Here is an 18,558-nt window from a genome sequence, read left to right as displayed (position 1 = left end):
TGTTGAACTTGCATATCTTTAGCTATCATAACATGATTATTTGTACTGACAGGTTTCATTAAACAAAAAAGGAATATACATCAACCAGGTACACACGTTACAGTACACCTTAATGTAATCGGTTATTGGCTTAGGTATTGCATAAATTTAACCCCTGTGGTTTATAAACCATAGCTTATAAACAGTGTTATGTATGGACCATGTTGCTGTGGTTTAACAAACCAGCCAGGGTTAAATAAACCATGGTTTAATGCAGTGTGCAAACCCAAACAAGGGTATGTGTTTTTTTCCAAAAAAAAAAAAAAAAGAAAAATGAGAGACTAACTGTTTTATAACATTGAGACTCTTCTTACATAGGCGTTATAAAAATAAAAGTATCCAGAATTAACGCTCTTAAAATATATTCCAATTTTTTTAAAAGTAATTTTACTTTAGTGAAACTACACATTCTTAAACAGAGACAGGGATCCTGTTTTCTGCTCCAAGACCTCATTAAAGGAGGGGTTGCCTTCGTCTTCTTTCTCAATTCTTTCTTGTTACACCCCAGTTTTTCCTCTAGCCGGTTTTTGAGACCCAAAGGTCCTTAAAAGGGCAGGCAGGAGGAATAAGTTGAGGTTGGGCGAAAGATTTCCAACGGAGAATTCCCCCAAAGATAATTTACTAGGAATATCTGTTTTATCATCATCTTCATCGCTTTCTTTTAATACAGTCGTAGCCCAGCATAAAGCTTTTTAAGCAACAGATGCCGCTTTAAAGATTATCACATACATTCCTGCCCCTTGAATTCATCTAAAGCATGGGTCTCCAACCTTGGCAACTTTTTAAGACTGGTAGACTTCAAGTCCCAGAATTCCTCAGCCACAAAAGCGGACTGTCAAGCAATAGGTGCCGCTTTTAGAGATTAGAGCAAAACTGGCTGAGGAATTCTGGGAGTTGAAGTCCACCAACCACCAGTCTTAAAGTTGCCAAGGTTGGACACCCCTGCTCTAAAGGTCTCTAAACTTGCAACTTTGAAGACTTGTGGACTTCAACTCCCAACAGTCTGCAGCCAAGATGGCTGGTTGAGGAATTCTGGGAGTAGAAGCCCACCCGTCTTAAAGCTGCCAAGTTTGAAGACCCCTGATCTAGGTTTCCCAACCTTGGCTGCTTTCAAGATGTGTGGACTTCAACTCCACTGCTGGCTGGGGGAATTCTGGGAGTTGAAGTCAACGCGTCTCAAGGTGGCCAACATTGGGAAGCCCTGATCTAAAGCAACGTAGAGCCTTGTAGAACGATGGCTCCGAGCGCATACAAAACATAGAAATTAGGAAAATGACTTCCCTGCTGTAATAAATTAGGAAGAAATCCTTCGGATCGAACAAAGGAGGAGGAGAAGGAGAAGAAGGAAGAAGGAAAAGAAGGAAGAAGGAGAAGAAGAAGGAGAAGAAGGAGGAGGAGGAGGAGGAGGAGGAGGAGGAGAAGAAGAAGAGGAGGAGGAGGAGGAGGAGGAGGAGGAAGAAAAAATAATAATAATCCCCTTGGCTGTGTGACTGTCAACTCAGTCAGCCCAACTCTTGTGCTACATTATCTTAGTTTTGGATCGCTTTTACGGACAGTCCGAGGCAAAGAGGTTAGCAAAAACGAAGAACCACAGTGTTTAGAAACAACCAAGGATTTTGTTTTGTTCTTTTCTTTTTAAAAAAATCTATAAATAGAGAGATTGGGAAAATAATAATAAAAAAAACACCTTGAGAAATTCTCTGACCCTTTGCAGGTGGGCGCGTGTTCCAACTTTTATTGTTTTTTTTTAAAGTCACGCGGGAAAATGTAGGAAGAAGCTTCTGTGTCATGCTGACTCCTGAGTTGTACGGTTTCGCACAAGTGCTGGGGTTGGGTTGGGTCTCACACCGCAGTCTTGGAAGACAGTATTTTGCTGTGCAAAAACATTCTTGAGTCCCTTATCGGTACCTTCAGCGGAGGCTCACTGGGAGAGGTCCTCCCGCCCCGCCCGCCTGGCTCAGGGTAGGCGGAGAGACATTCTAGGCATACGCATCTCGCTCACCAACCTCCTGGGATCCTGCTGAGCATAAAAAAATGGGCAGAGCGGTCTCCCCCGCGTACAATGTTGTGCAGAGAAGTGCGAATTGATCAGCAAAACCTGGGAAGGCAGGCAGTTCTCAGGGATCGTAAGCGTACAACCCACGACGCCCAAAACGGGAGATCCCCATCCCCGTAAAACTGAGGACTTCCAACTTCTTTCCTTTTGCCAATGTGGAACTGCTTCTGCGTCCCATTTCTGAGTGGATGAGCACAAAGTTAACTCGTTGCGTGTCAATAGTTGTGTGCACGAGGAATCCCTGGCTCGGACCCCAAAGCTTTTTCGGTCTGTCCTTTGAAGTATCATCCACACAGCTGCTCCAAACTATGGTGTCTGCCCCTCCCCACATGGGGAGGGGAGGTGCTTCTTTTTGTTGTTGTTAAGCACACACACACACACACACACACAAAATTAAAACCATACCCCCCGCCCTCCCCATGTTGTTGAAATAAAATCAAAACAACCAGTTAGTAGAGTATGTACAAAATCTTTTACGGAATTCTGTCTCGTAGCTTTAAAAAATATAAATATTGTCCAAGACACAGCAGAGAGCTCATCGATATTTTAATTAAGGCTTCATTGTTGTAGATCCTTCATAATTTAATTTGGAGCTCGGAGAGGGCGCTCCTTTAACGGGCACGACTTGAACTCAGAACAGTCGGAAGCAAATGTCCTTCCTAGGTCACAAGGCTTTCCTTCCTGGGTCATTTTGAGCCACTATAACAAGGTCCTTTCTCATGTGCTCCAGACAGATTTGCTGTGATTGTTAGATAGAAGGGAAAAAATATATAGTATATATCTATGGAGCTTCTCAATCATCCAGATCCTGGTTGTCCTAAAGGCCTTTTTTCAAAAAAGGCAACTGGACTTTTCTTTTTTCCTTGAAGACGTTTGGCTTCTCATCCAAGAAGCTTCTTGAGTCAGAACTGAAGAAGCTTCTTGGCTGGGAAGCGAAACGTCTTCCGAGAAAAATAAACTCCAGTTGCCTTTTTGAAAAAGCACCTTTGGCCCCCAAAAAAGAACAACAACAAAAAAAGAGAACGTAAAGCCTTCGTGGCTGTTTGTGAGTTTCCCTACGTCAATTCGAAAAAGAAAAACGAATCCGCCTTCGATTTCAAAAGTTAAACTCTGCCTCGGATTAAATTAATGCAAGGGGTTTGTGTGTTTTAATGTGAGCTTCGTCTGGAGAAGGTCAGAGGAAAGATGGGGTCGATCTGTTATCAGGGTTGGTCCCCGGGATCGCTGGAGGTTCAGCGGCCATTTTGCTCTCGAGGAAATATTCTGTGGGGAGGCTTTCTAAGAGACACTTGAGTTGTTCCTGCCCTAGCTTGATCTTGTCGTCCAGTTCCCGCTGTTCTATAAGCAGCCCCGATTTCATCTTCACAAAGTGTTGGTAATCCTGAAGTTGTTCCTCTGAGAGGTAGCTGCACAGGATGTCCAAGACCACACGTTCTCGACGGTCCAGGTTATCCTTCAACTCACGGGCGTCTTCATGCTGGCCGGCTAACATCTTCCGCTTTTCGTTCAGAGAAACCTGGGAGAGGAAAAGGGGAGGAACAAAAGAGGCAAATGAAAAATACAGTATGGCAGCCCTTGCTATATGATGTGGGTTCCTGTTGCGACCTGAGATTTCTAGAACGGAAGCTCCACGCGAGTGTTCTGACCCAATCCCTTTTCCAAGAAGACAAACCATAACCAAAGGGAAGAGGAACCTTTTAATGAACCTTACGAATCCCCGGTTAAAAGGCTGCTGCAAACTAATTAACTTTGATACGCACAAACCTTGCCAAAATTGTACGAGAATCACAGATAAGAAATATTTCACAACACAAGAGTCCAAATTAAGATACTGGAATGTCCACGAGACTGAGTTTCAAAACCACTTTGCTTCCTGCAAAGAACGTTCGCTTCACAGCTGGCTTTTATCTTCTTGAAGGAGGGCCCATTACCTTGCAGCCTTACTCCCAAGTCGCCCATGCTGTTGCAGCTGCTCTTTCCTGAGAGCAAACCTGTGCGCATCTGCACTTGGTACAGGCTCCTCGGGAACCTCCTCATCGCCGCTGCCAGCCCCCACAATCTCTGAAGGCAGCAGTCCACTCTCTAATGGTCCTGGCTCCTCATCTGAGTCCTCACTCTCTTCAGCCATCTGCACCTGCTGCTGGCTAACCACAACAGTGAGGGGATTTCAATGAAGTGGGGAGAGATCTAACAATTCTACACTATCTCCTCCGTGGGAATGAAATCAAAAGCTGGCTTGGGTAGAAGGCTCCTTGAATGGGAGTGCTGCACTGAACATGGGTGTCAAGGCTCCAGTAGTTATCCCACTTAAACCATGAGTCTCTAGTCCTATTTTCAAAGCTTAAAGAAGATTTATTAGGAGTAGACATGCCGGTGCTGCCTGGGTGTAGCTGATTCTGAGACACATCATTCATTGTCTCCCTTGACCCTCATTTCCCCGCCCCCGGGTGTATTGTAATTCATATTCTCCAATGGGACACATCCATAGCCAAGAGTCATCAATCGTGTTCTCCAGTTAGGATTTTGCGCGGCAGAAACTTCGGTCACCTGGAAACTATCTTTGAAAACATTTACGGAATGCACTTTCGGTTTTGCAAGCTACTGTACTGCTCCCCGCCTCCCTTTCTGTTGGCGTCTCTAAAAGACCAGAGAAATATTTTATGAGTTGACAATGGGCCTCTTTCATCTCAAGGGGCCTCCATGCAAGGACTCTGAGGCAGTGGTGGGAGGCAATGGTGGGATTCAACCGGTGTAACAACTGGTTTGGTGAGTGTGCGCTTCGCATTTGAGAATCGCCCCTTTTCAGCTCAAAAACTTACCTTCTGCTGCAGCCCAGCTGAGTAAAACAGCTGAGGCGCGGCAATCTGCTGTGCCGCACGAATCAGCTGGGCTGCAAAACACGGAAATATAGGACAGACTAGGGCAGTGGAACCAACTAATTGCCGGAACTACCGGTTCATCTGAACCGGTCCAAACCGGCTGATTCCCAGCCCTGCTCTGCGGACCGTGGCCCTCTTTGAGCTTGAATCTTTTCTCACAGACATTTCATTACCCAACTAGGTAACATCATCAGTGCTAGAAGGGAGTGGGGTTTGCGAGGACTCTGTTGGTTCAAGACTGGTTCTACATCTGCCTGATTTCTCAACGTGACTCAGATTTATGACGACTGCAGCATCCCGGGGTCATGTGATCGTCTTTTGCGACCTTCTGACAAGAAAAAGGCCAATGGGGGAAGCCAGATTCACTTAACCACCGTGTGACTAACTTAAGAACTGCAGTGATTCACTGAACAATGGTGGCAAGAAAGGCTGTAAAATGGGGCAAAACTCATTTAATCACCATCTTGCTTAGCCACAGGAATTTTTTTTGGCTCAACTGTGGTCGTAAGTCGAGGACCCCCTGTGTTCGGGTTCAGATGTGGAAAATCACCATACCCATTCTTGTTTATCCGCATCTTCGCCGAGGCTGCTGAGGACGTTCTCCACTCGAGCCAGGCGCCCTGAGAGGGAAAGCAAGAGGCTGACCACCTTATCCAGGTCGCCAATGAACATTCGGTACTTGTCAAATTCATTGGGCTTGCACAGGCCGCTGATCAGGGACTCCACTTCCTCTCCCAAGGTGTTGTTCAGCTTGATGTCTGCTAGGAGGCTCTCCTTGGCTTCCTTCAGAATCTCTAGTTTGTGGGTCAAGCTCTGAATGAGTTCAGCCTGGTTAAGAAGAAGCAGACAGAAATCAGTCACCGCTGGGAAGCAAACTAATAGGGTATGAGTGACCCCTCTCTCCACATACACGTTCTCTCTCTCTCTCTCTCTCTCCATCCATGTCTGTCAGTCTGTCCATCTCTCTCTTTGCCCATGTCTGCCCACCTGCCTCTATCTCTTTATCTCTCTATCATCTATCAATCCATCCACCCACCCACCCATCTCTGTCTTCTATATCTATATTATTTCTATCTATCTGTCTATCTATCTATCTATCTATCTATCATCTATCTATCCATCCACCCACCCATCTGTCTTCTATTATCTATATCTATCTATCTATCTATCTATCTATCTATCTATCTATCTATCTATCTATCTATCTATCATCTATCCACCCACCCACCCATCTGTCTTCTATTATCTATATCTATCTATCTATCTATCTATCTATCTATCTATCTATCTATCTATCATCTATCAATCCATCCACCCACTCATCTTTCTTCTATTATCTCTATCTATCTATCTATCTATCTATCTATCTATCTATCTATCTATCTATCTATCTATCCATCCATCTACCCACCCATCCATCTCTGTCTTCTATTATCTCTATCTCTCTATCCATCCATCCATCTTTCTCTATGCAAACTATGGAACAGTACTTAGCTGGTCAAAGAAAATCAGATTGATCTAATAATAACAGTTATGATTAAATGAATAATTTAATGTATAACCAATCGTAATGACTAGGATGTTAAGTAAGGAATGGAGATAATAGTTCTTGGTGAGGATCTACATAGAAAGGATTCAACAAAATAACATACAGTTAATCCTCGGCCGATGATTGGCTGCTTAGAACCACAGTGTTGCCTTGGGAATTCTGGGAGTTGAAGTCCACACATCTAAAAGTTGCTGAGGTTGACACCCTGATCAGCAGGAAAGGTCAAATGGCACCATTGCAATGCAGGCTCCATCCTTTTTGTGCACGCACTGTGATGTGGCACACACACACATAGAAAAGGTGGGCCTTACATCCCAACAGTGGTGTGCTGCTTTTGTCATTTCAATGGAAACTTCCGATCCCACAGATGTCTTCAAATTCACACAGCTCTGCTTAAAGAGTGTAACTGTCCCTTCCACACCGGGCATGCTCAAAACTCACCTTCTTCTCATTGATGTCCACCTGTTCATCATCCCCACCTGCCTCTTCAGGCAAATTCTTGATTTTATTCAAAAGTTCAGCTTTGGGTACAGACACACTGTAGTACGTTGGGCAGGTGACAGGCATATTAGCAGCTTCCTTCTCGTCATTCCTAAACACAGTTCAGAGCAAATATATAAATGGGAATGCAGAGGAATATATTTTTGGTCTTCTTGCGCCAATTAAAATAGGTTGTAGAACTGGTGTGGATGGGCAAAAGATGAGTTTTCCTTTCTGATCATGAGTTGCCAACAAGACAGACACAGACTTCAGAGAGTAATTAGGACTGCAGAAAAAACAATTCCGAAACCAACCTGCCTTCAATCAAGGACCTGTATGCTGCATGAGTCAAAAAGAGGGCTGTGAAAATATTTACAGATCCCTCACATCCTGGACATAAAACTGTTTCAACTCCTTCCCTCAAAACAACACTATAGAGCACTGCACACCAGAACAACTAGACACAAGGACATCACTTTGCTAAATAAATAATTTCCTCAACTATTCCCTGTCCAACTATTTACAAAGTCTGCATTACTATTACTATCAAACTTCTCACCATTCCTTATCACCCATCCCCTCCCACTTGTGACTGTATGACTGTACCTTTGTCGCTTGTATCCTTACGATTTATATCGACTGTTTCCTAGTATGATTTGATTGCTTATTGTACCCTGTGACTATCATTAAGTGTTGTACCTGATGATTCTTGACGAATGTATCTTTTCTTTTATGTACACAGAGAGCATTTGCACCAAGACAAATTCCTTGTGTGTCCAATCACACTTGGCCAATAAAGAATTTCTATTCTACTCCAGGGTTGCCGGATCGCAGTTTGGCTCTGCGGCCAAACTCAAGTCAAAATACGGCCAAATTCGGCCAAATTATTTTTTGCGCATGCGCGAGGGAAGGAGAGCGCCAGAGGATGTGCTCGTCCTCCTTTTGCTCATGGTGACGCGCATGCGCGAGGGAAGGAGAGCTCGGGATGGGTGGGGAAGCCGAGGGGCGTGGCGTTGGAACGAGCCGTAATAGGAATGGGTGTGGTGTTGATGGAGGAGGAGCCGCCCCTGATCGGGTCACAGGCGGGAAGGGGGCGTGGCCAGGCACCAAGGTCCCGAAGGTGTGTGTGACGGGAGTTGAGAGGAAGCGGGTGTGTCGGAGAACTGAGAGAGGAGCGTTGTCCTCCTTTGCTCATGGTGACGCACATGCGCGAGAAGGAGAGCGCCTCTCCTTTGCTCATGGTGACATGCATGCGCGAGGGAAGGAGAGATCTGGCCGATTTCACGGCCAAGCAACTTTCGTACGGCCAAATTTCCAGCCAAATAAATTTGGCCCGAGACATCATTTTTTTCACGGCCAAGCAGATAGAAATACGGCCAGATTTCTCGAATTTGGCCGGAAAAACGGCCAGATGGCAACCCTGTTCTACTCTACTCCGCTCCATTCTATTCTATTCTTTGAGAATTAAATCTCAACTTATATCAACTTGGCAACTTCCCAGTTGAGAACCTCAACTTTCAGAGGTCTCAAAGGTTATCATGGGCAAGGTGGGAATTACAGGCACGTATCTGGAAGGTGTCCAGATGAATTCTAGTTGTCATCACGTTAGTAGTGATGTGAAGTAGTGAAGTGTTTTAACTACTTTATAATGCCTTGGTAAGACCACAGGTGGAATGTTGCATCGAGTTTGGGTCGCCACAATTTTAAAAAGATGTTGAGGCTCTGGAAAGAGTGCAGAGAAGAGCAACGAAGATGATTAGGAGACTCTAGGCTAACAGATATGAAGAAGATATACAGGAACTGGGTATGTCTAGTTCTAATGAAAAGAGGGACTTAGGGGTGACATGATAGCATACTGCCCCTATCTAAGGGGTCACCACAAAGAAGAGGGAGTCAAGCTATTCTCCAAAGCACCTGAAGGCAGGACAAGAAGTAACGGGTGGAAACTAATCAAGGAGAGAAGCAACCTAGAAATAAGGAGGAATTCCCTGACAGTGAGAACAATTAATCAGTGGAACGCAAGTCATGGAGGTTTTTAAGAGATTGGATAACCATTTGTCTGAAATGGTTTAGGGTGTCCTGCTTGAGGGCGGGGTTGGACTAGAAGACCTCCAAGGTCCCTCCCAACTCCATTATTCTGTTATCCTATTATCGTAGACATGTTCTACAATGACCTGGATGGCAACACCAGACCCACCACTGGAGGGTGCAAGCCAACTATCATTAATCTCTTAAAGAATTCCATACTTTTGCAGAAACTTGATTCTCTCAGGTTTAATTTCAAGTCAACAGAGACCTTGCATGGAGGTATCACAAAGCCTTTAATCCACCTTCCTTAGCACAGGACGCCAAAGGAAAACTTCCCTAGCCTTTTCATTCCAATTGTGAGCCTAACTCGTTTTGTCCTTTTGCTGTACTCTGCAAAGGGAAATCACAGGCAAGCATATTTCGGAGAAATTCCCCTGCAGTGGCTCTTGATCGGTATTTCAGGAGGGAGAGAGAAGTCACTGTTAAAGGCTTTTTTTTTCTTCTTTTTTCTCTTTTGAGTATAGTCTCAACTTCCAACCATGCCTTTAGGGACCGTTCTAAGTTACAAAAGTGAAAAAGTGACTTACGACCATTTTTTTTCCACACTTAGGACCGTTGCAGAATTTTGGTCACCTGACCAAAATCCAGACCCTTGGCAACTGATTCATTATTTATGACGGTTGCAGTGTCCCCCTTTTATGACCCTTTGACAGGGAAAGTCGACAGGGGAAGCCAGATTCACTTAAAAGCCACGTTACTAACTTAACAACTGCAGTGATTCACTTAACAACAGTGGCCACGAAGGTCGTAAAATGGAGGGGGAAACTCGCTTAACAAGAGCAATGTCAGCTTTGGAATCCTTATTAAAAGCTGCCCTCTAGCTACGAAGGATGGAAAAGGGGTTGTTGTTATTTGAGAAATTTTCAGGAGACATGATAGAGACGTAAGACAGACAAGCACATTTTCTACGGCGCAACAAGAATTGTAGTTGAAAGGTGATTGGTTCATGTGATTTATGATGTGGGAGAAAAGGGGTGGGCGTTGATTGAGGATTGTGGGAAGGCTGGAAAGAACCTTAGTTCCGTAATTCCACAGATGTGCCAAGTTTCTGTTTTTTAAATAAAGCACTTTGAGAATATGCTTGTCTCGGAGCTAGAAACAGACAATCGAAACAGACAATTTCTGGAAAGCCTGGCAAGCAATTTCGAGCTCGCTTGTGGTCATAAGTCAAGGATTACCTGTCCTTCTTTTTACTCTATTCATCCCACTTAAACTGCAGCACAGAACGCACAAGTTAAAAAGAAAAAGAAAAAAACTTTAGCAGATAACATTTAAGCAAAAAGGCCAATTTGCTGCATGGAGAATTAGATGAGCAAAACGTCAATATTTTAGTGTTTATTTGCTGGTTCCAACTGTGGTCGTAAGTTGAGGACCACCTGTATATTTATGTCATGCCTATCATCTGCCCCCTATACCACATACCTTATAGATAGATACAGGTACCCCATATCATGCACTTTGTAAATAGTCCAAGATAGTCCTTGACTTACAACCGTAATGGAATATGCCCATTAGCGTTATGTCATGACGGTCATAAAGCAGAGTGTCGTGTGACTGGGCCCATTTTTATATCCTTTTTCTACGGTGGTCATTAAGGGAATGCCATGGTCATAAAGCAAATATCGTGATTCTAAAGAGAGTGCCACTATCAAACTGAGTAGGCTCGGCAACACTGCAGGATAAACACTAATGTTTCGAGTTTCCTGAGCAGGGGATTGGACTAGAATAGGGGTCACCAAACTTTTGGATCTCAGGGACCACCAAACCCATCATTTGAAATCCCGCGGACTAGAGACCCTGGGAAAATCCCCAAAAATGTCTGCAGGAAAATCCCCCACCCCGTTTTTCCTACCGATCAATTATTCTTTATTTGGGATCGCAGGAGACCGTCTCCAGCTCTGTTCTCAGTGAAAGAGAGAGAGGGAGAGAGAGAGAGACTTTTGGCTTCATGCAAGGAAAGCAGCAGAAGTCTTTCTTTCTCTCCCCCAAATTCCACCAGAAACGAGTCTTTGTGAGAGCGCTGGCGCAGCCTCTTGGAGCAGGAGGCCTTGCAGGGCCCCAAAGACTCATTTCTGGCGGAGTCTGGGGGAGAGAAAGGAAGACTTTTGCTGCTTTCCATGCGTGCAGCTAAAAGCAGAAGAAGGAAGAAGCAGAAAAAAGCAGCCCAGTGTCCAGGCCAGGTGCGTTGGGTGAGGGGGGCAAGCTCTCCCCCACCGCCCTTTCCCCCCTCCCCTCACTACCTCGTGTTGTTCGCAATGCAAGCGACGCAAGCCTTGTATTCCCACGGGCCTTGCGGGCGGCGCAGCCTTGTGTTCCCGCGCAGACTGGATTAATTGCTTTGGGGGTGACATTTCTCTGAGGACCACCAAAATTTTCTTGCGAACCACCGGTGGTCCCCAGCCCACTGGTTGGCGACCATTGGACTAGATGATCTCCAAGATCCCTTCCAACTCTGTTGTTCTGTGATGGATAATATAAAAACTTAAAAGAAGCTTACTTGTTGCCGGCTGGAGAGAAATTACTGGCAGAATCCTTTATCCTTTTCTGCATTATTCTCTTCTTTGCACTTTCTTTAAGCACCCGGGAGCCTCTGGGGAAAATCCCCTCCATGAGATCCATCGTGGTCTTCATCTTCGAATCGGGATCCAGGATGCTCAAAAGTGACTTGTCCTTGTGCACAATTTCCTTAGCCAAGGACTCCTCTTTCAGATCCTCCCGAGTTTTCTCTTTCCTTTTATTCTTCTTGAGGCGGAGCTCCTTCTTCTTGGATTCCTCGTTTGCCCTTGCAGCTTCTTGAGAAGGTTGAGAAGGAACCGTTTCTTCAGTGGCAGCATGGGGCTCTTGGGCTTCCGGAGAAGGAAGGACTCCGGTTGCTTTGGGTTCTGAAGATCCAACAGCTGGAGAAATGTGGGTCCTGAGGAAATCTGGTCCTAGTTTCTCTCTCGCCGTGAAGTCCCTGGAAAAAGCTTTGAGGTTCCTGTTTATAGGGGGGCAGGAAAAAAGCAACGCAATTTTACACAGCCTAATGACCACAGTATTGTCTTATGTCTAAGGATAATTTACCCATGTGGTATGGCTGTATTAAGATAAGAGATAACTTTTGTTGTCATTTTTTGTGTGAGTGCACCCGCCCAGGTTAAAAATGAAGTTCTGTTGCCTGCTCTCAAGAGAAAGTATACATCTACCTGTTATTGTTATTGTTGTTATTATTACTATATTATCTTTTTCATATTTTCTACTATCTTCTTCTATTGGTATCATATGGTGTTCATGTTTGTAGGTATACTTGTTGTTTGTGTGGACATGTTGTTTGTGTATGTACACTGATTATATTTGTTGTTTGTAGGTATCCTGAGAGCTTATGCATCAGAGACAAATTTCTTGTGTGTCCAATCACACACAGCCAATAAAATATTGCTCTGTTCTGTTCTATTCCATTCCACTCCACTCCCAATAAAGAATTTCTATTCTATTCTATTCTATTCTATTCTATTCTATTCTATTCTATTCTATTCTATTCTATTCTATTCTATTCTGTGCTATGCCATGCCATGCCATGCCATGCCATGTCATTCCCAATAAAGTATTCTATTCTATTCTATTCTATTCTATTCTATTCTATTCTATTCTATTCTATTCCATGCCATTCCATTCCCAATAAAGTATTCTATTCTATTCTATTCTATTCTATTCTATTCTATTCTATTCTATTCTATTCTATTCTATTCTATTCCATGCCATTCCATTCCCAATAAAGTATTCTATTCTATTCTGTTCTATTCTACTCTACTCCTATTCCAATTCTTCCTGTTCCTGTTATTCCTATTCCTAATTATTCCTATTTCTATTCTTATTCATGAATGCCAGACAAATATTTAAGTAATTAGAGAATAGTTGTCCGCAAAGAGTTCATGGGATCATTCTGAGGACCGAGCTCATTTTAATTCAGAGCCAGTAGATCAAAGTCAAAAATTAAGTTAAATGCATTAGTTTGATTTCTTTCTTTTTTTTGCTGACAAACACGTTCTAGTCTGTGCAAAGAATATTTGTAATTCCTGGTTGAACTGTGGAATCCTTATTGCTGTCTGAGCTTGGTTGTTTCCATCTCGTGATAAACAAGCCCTCAGTAAAGAACAGCCTAGTCAAGGAACCGCCAAGAACGGTCCCACCAACATTGACAAGATTAGCCACTAATATAGAACAAGAGAACACACCCCACTCCCTTCTAGCACTAATGACGTTACCTAGTTGGGCAATGAAACGTCTGCAACAAAACAATCACGCTCAGAGAGCACCAAGGGCCACCACCCTTTCACCCAAAGAGTAGAAAGAACTGGAAAAGTCACTGCAACGCCCAATACCTTGTTGCTATCTTCTCCTCCGCGAGACTAATAGAGCTGTCTGATGCTGGATAATCCTCTTCGAATGCCACACTTGGCGGCGGCGACGGAAAGTCTTCCAGGTTGTCACTGGGACTTTCAGGCGGTGGTGGATATTCTGAGATAGCACCCCTAGGATGAGCCTGGGCTTCTTGGATGAAAACATCATCATCGTCCTCTTCTCGACCGAATGGTGGCGGGGACATCTGGAGGCAGGTCTCTGAGATGCGAAGGGAGAACCTCCCTTGGCCAGAGAGAGATTCTGGCTCAGAGAAGGAACTATTCTTAGAGGGGATCCCATGCCACGGTTGGAAACCCTTCTGGCCAGATGTTTGAACAGAGGTGGAGCTCTTTGGGTGGTTGTCCTCCCTGGCCCACTTCACTTTAGCTGGGGGTTGTCTTTGAGACAGAGTAGACTTGGACCTCCAAGTTGTTTCTTCTGATGGCTCTTTGCCTGGGGGGTGAACACTTTCCAGGACCTGGCTCTGAGCTTTGTTATTGTCTTCCTTGTCAGCTCTGGGCGGCCATCTTGTGAGCGGGTTGTCTCCAGCAGTGGAGAAGTCTGAAAGAGTCGGGGTGGAGGATGCTGAACTGCGAGAGGAATAGCTCGTTTTGGAAGGGGCGACCCGCCTGAAGCCTTGCTTGGCACTGGAATGCTTCTCCTTCATCTCTGGGCAGGGGGAGACAAAGGCTGAGGTCCGGCTGTGATGTCGGAGAATATCGGGGACCTTCTGCCTCTCGGCGGGCGGCCCTGAGCTACCCACATTCTCACTGCTGTGATGAGGGCGGTACTGCGTGAAGGCCGATTTTTCCAGGTGGCCTCTTTTGCTATTGCCGAATGACCTAGGAGAAAGCAAGCAAACAGAGTTTCCTCAAAGAGAAATTAAAACAAAATAGGAGAGGGATAAAAAAGCACTCCCAACCACCCAAACGCCCCCCACTTCCCCAAGTCAAGCAGGGATAATTTGTAAAAATAACCAGGGAGGTGACTGTTATAAGGGATGTAAGGAGAGAATAAAATAGAATAACAGAGTTGGAAGGGACCTTGGAGGTCTTCTAGTCCAACCCCCTGCCTAGGCAGGAAGCCCTACACCACTTCAGACGAATGGTTATCCAACATCTTTTAAAAAACTTCCAGTGTGTTGTGGTCCGCTGGCAGCAGAATCGGACTGTGGGGAAGAACATGGGCCAGTGGGAGTCTGGGGAGGACTCAGACGATGGTCCTGCGTCCCATGCAGAGATGGGGCCAGGGCCATCTGGGAGTTATGCGCTGACTTCGGAGTCTCCAGAATCCGGCAGCAGCGAGGCAGAGGAACCAGGGGAGCCTGTTCCTAGTGCACGTGTGCGCAGAGCTGCCAGAAGGCAAGAACAGTTAAGAGAAAAGGGGCAACTCAGGAGTAAGACTTGGGATTGCCCCTCCCATAAGATACAAAGGAAGTGCAAAAGGGACAGGAACCTTTGCAGGAAGCAACGTCGTTCACTCTGGTCGGTTTGGAACCTGAAAGCTCTTTGGTGCATTTGTGCCCCGTTTGGTTTTGAAAGACCAATTGGTAGGGGTGCTCTTGGTTTCATAGATTATATGAGAAGAGAATGTGATGGCTCAGTGGTTAAAGACGCTGAGCTTGTCAGCTGAAAAGCTGCGTTCAAGACCTGAGCGCTGCATAACTGGGTGAGCTCCCATTACTTGCCTCAGCCCACAGAGCAGCCCAAAAGCATGCAAATGCGAGTAGATAAATAGGTACCACTTGGATGGGAAGGCAATAGTATTCCATGCACGTTGAAATATAGTCCTGCTGGCCACATGTCCGAAGCATCTTCGGACAACGCATTGGCTAAGAAACAGAGACAACCAAACAGCCCCCCCCCCCAAGAGTTTGACACGACTGGCCAGGGGAAACCTTTACCGTTATCTTTTACATTATTTGAATTAGTTCCTTGCTTGGGAGTATATAGTTAATGCTTTCATTTTAAAGAGCAAATAATGCAGCAAAAATGCAGCTTACACCTAACCGTTGTACTCTGGAGTTCATCGCTACCAATATATTAAACCAGTGGTCGCCAACCAGTGGGCCAGGGACCACTGGTGGTCCATGAAAAAATTTAGGTGGTCCACTGAGAAATGTCATCCCCAAAGCATCCCCCAAGGCAATTAATCCAGGCTGCGCAGGAGCACAAAGGGAAAGAAAGACTTCTGCTGCTTCTGCTGCTTTCCTTGCATGAAGCCAAAAGTCTCTCTCTCTCTCGCTTCCCCGAAAACGGAGCTGGAGATGGTATCCTGCGATCCCAAATAAAGAACGATCGATCGGTAGGAAAACGGGGTGGGGAATTTTCCTGCAGACTTTGGGGAGGATTTTCCCAGGGTCTCCGATCCACGGGATTTAAAATTATGAGTTTGGTGGTCCCTGAGGTCCAAAAGGTTGGCGGCCCCTGTATTAAACCATAAGGAAGATCTCCATTCCAGCAAATAGGTGGTTTTACAAATAGGGACTGGAACAGAAACATAAAACTTTTAACATGATCGAAGGTCCCAGGGATACCCTGACTCCACGAGGGAGCAGGGCACAAATATGTTAGGGTTAAAACGATGACAAGCTGAAATAGTGCTCTTCTGATTTCCCGGCCACCTGGAGCAGTGATTATGTGGGATATGCAAAGCATCGGAAGGGAGTCCTCTCCCAAAGCATGTGGTCGCAAGCAACCTGCCCTCCCTTCTGAATGTTGGGAGCAGCTGTGAAGTCTGCACGGCTTAGCACAGGCTAAGTTTGGGTTTTGCTGGAAGTTGCTGTGAGCCTCGCAGTGGAGGCGGCGGAGGAAGTAAAGCATTTGAGGGTGTTTGTGGCCGTGGAGGTGACTGGGAAGTTTTGGAAGAAACGCTATCAATCGTTCTGGCAGAGCCAGCCTTTCGCTCAAGCTGATGTAATTGGATGAGAAGCGTGTGTTTGAATGCTCTCTTAACGCTAATTATTCATCCTTTCTTCTCCCTCTTTTCTCTCTCTCTCCTCCCTCTATCTTTTCTTTTTTTATTTTCTTTCTTTCTTTCTTTCTTCCTTCTTTCTTTTCCCTCTTTCTTTCTTCCTTCTCCCTTTTTCTTTTTCTTTCCCTCTCTCCTCTTTCCCTTCTTTTCTTTCTTTCTCTTTCTTCCTTTCTTTTCTTTTCCCTTTCTTTCTTCCTTCTCCCCTTTTCTTTTTCTTTCCCTCTCTCCTCCTCCCTCCCTTTTTCTTTTTCTCTCCCTCCCTCCCTTTCCCTTCTTTTCTTTCTTTCTTTCTCTTTCTTCCTTTCTTTTCTTTTCCTTCTCTTTCTTTCTTCCTTCTCCCTTTTTCTTTTCTTTCCCTCTCCTCCCTCCCTTTTCTTTTCTCTCCCTCCCTCCCTTTCCTTCTCTTTCTTTCTTTCTTTCTTTCTCTTTCTTCCTTTCTTTTCTTTTCCCTCTCTTTCTTTCTTCCTTCTCCCTTTTTCTTTTCTTTCCTCTCTCCTCCCTCCCTTTTTCTTTTTCTCTCCCTCCCTCCCTTTCCTCTTCTTTTCTTTCTTTCTTTCTTTTTTCCTTTCTTTTCTTTTTCCTCTCTTTCTTTCTTCCTTCTCCCTTTTTCTTTTTCTTTCTCTTTCTCTCTCCTCCCTCCCTTTTTTCTTTTCTCTCTCCTCTCCCTTTTCTTCTCTCTCTCACCTCCTCTCCTCCCTCCCCTCCTTCCTTCCTTCCCTCGCTCCCTCCTTCCTCTGCATTGTTAGGCTGTCGTTTCTAGCTTCCCTCCTCTCTTGCTCTGACGCAAAGCCCACCATGTTTGAGGAAGCAATCTATGAATAATTAAAACTAGCCCAATTTGGGTGATGAGTCTTTGGAATTGCGCGGAGCTCTTGGGTTGAAGAAAAGGACACCCTCAATGATGACCGATGGAGCAAGCTTAGTGATTTTTACAGCTGTAGATTTTGCAATCAACATTTCTAGGCATTTAACAGGCCTGCAAAAACAAACAATTACACAAACCCCCATACAAACATGCTTACCTGCTTGTAGCACCCAGTACGTAGAAAGGATCTTTCATAAAATGAGAGATTTGATTACTGTCTTCCACCTGGAAATCCTTAAGGAGAAGAGATAGGAAGTTAAAAGCAAATTAAAAAGCCACATTATTTTGTAAAAGAGAACTTCAGCAAATAATGTTTGGGTACCCACGCTAATGCAGATAGTCCTCAACTTCACAACAGTTTGTTTACTAACCATTCAAAGTTACAACGGCACTGAAAAAAGTGACTTATGACCATTTTTCACACTTATGACCGTTGCAGCTTCCTCGTGGTCACGTGATTTACATTTGGATGCTTGACAACGGGTTCATATTTATGACAGTTGCAGTGTCCCATGATTGCCTTTTGCGACCTTCTGACAAGCGAAGTCAATGGGGGAAACCAGTTTCACTTAACAACCATGTTTCTAATTTAACAACTTCAGTGATTCATTTAACAAATGTGGCTGTCAGGCCACGGGCATCCCACGATGACTGCTTTATGGGTAGTCCTCGACTTACAGCTGTTAGGAGTTGTGTTGCCTATTCCTTAAAGGGCGAGGTTTCTTTTTTCCTTTCCTCACAACAACCGTTCATTTAGCAACCATTAGAAGTTACAACAGAACTGAAGTCAGTGACTTATGACCAGTGGTGGGATTCTAAACGTTTTATTACCGGTTCTGTGGGTGTGGCTTGGTGGACATGGCAGGGGAAGGATACTACAAAATCTCCATTCCCTCCCCACCCCACTAACCTGCTTTCCAGCTCTGTTCTCCTGTGCAAGGGAACCAAAGGAGACCCAGCCGATCAGCTGGGAGGCAGAGAATGAATGGGGGCGGGGCCAGTCAGAGGTGGGATTGGCCGGTTCTCCAAACTACTCAAAATGTCCGAACCTGCTGAATACCACCTCTGCTTATGACCAGTCCTTGTGCTTACGATCATTGCGGCATCCCCAAAGTCACATGATCAATATTTGCACATTTTGACAACTGGCACGTTTAGCCACAGTTCCAACTTCCCTGGGGTGATGTGATTGTCATTTGCAACCTTCCCAAGTCAGGTGCCTGAATTTTGAACATGTGACATGGAAATT

At 44.9% G+C, this 18,558-nt stretch overlaps 1 protein-coding gene across 2 annotated transcripts in view; it reads right to left on the bottom strand.

The window, feature by feature from the left end:
• Positions 1-669: 669 nt before the first annotated feature.
• Positions 670-18,558, bottom strand: part of SHROOM3 (shroom family member 3) — a 167,855-nt gene continuing 149,966 nt past the window's right edge. For both annotated transcript variants that reach the window (XM_087935764.1, XM_087935763.1), the window contains exons 5-10: positions 17,467-17,543; positions 13,453-14,313; positions 11,589-12,068; positions 6,965-7,115; positions 5,530-5,802; positions 670-3,611 (exon numbers count right to left, since the gene is read on the bottom strand). In XM_087935764.1, coding sequence (XP_087791890.1) covers positions 3,270-3,611; positions 5,530-5,802; positions 6,965-7,115; positions 11,589-12,068; positions 13,453-14,313; positions 17,467-17,543 — 2,184 coding nt within the window. In that variant the 3' untranslated portion in view covers positions 670-3,269. The remainder of the gene's footprint in view (positions 3,612-5,529; positions 5,803-6,964; positions 7,116-11,588; positions 12,069-13,452; positions 14,314-17,466; positions 17,544-18,558) is intronic.

Source organism: Pseudonaja textilis, chromosome 6 (assembly GCF_049901715.1).
Source record: "Pseudonaja textilis isolate UNSWEBS1 chromosome 6, rPseTex1.2, whole genome shotgun sequence".
Lineage (NCBI taxonomy): Eukaryota > Metazoa > Chordata > Lepidosauria > Squamata > Elapidae > Pseudonaja > Pseudonaja textilis.
This window is presented reverse-complemented; position numbering and strand designations above follow the sequence as displayed.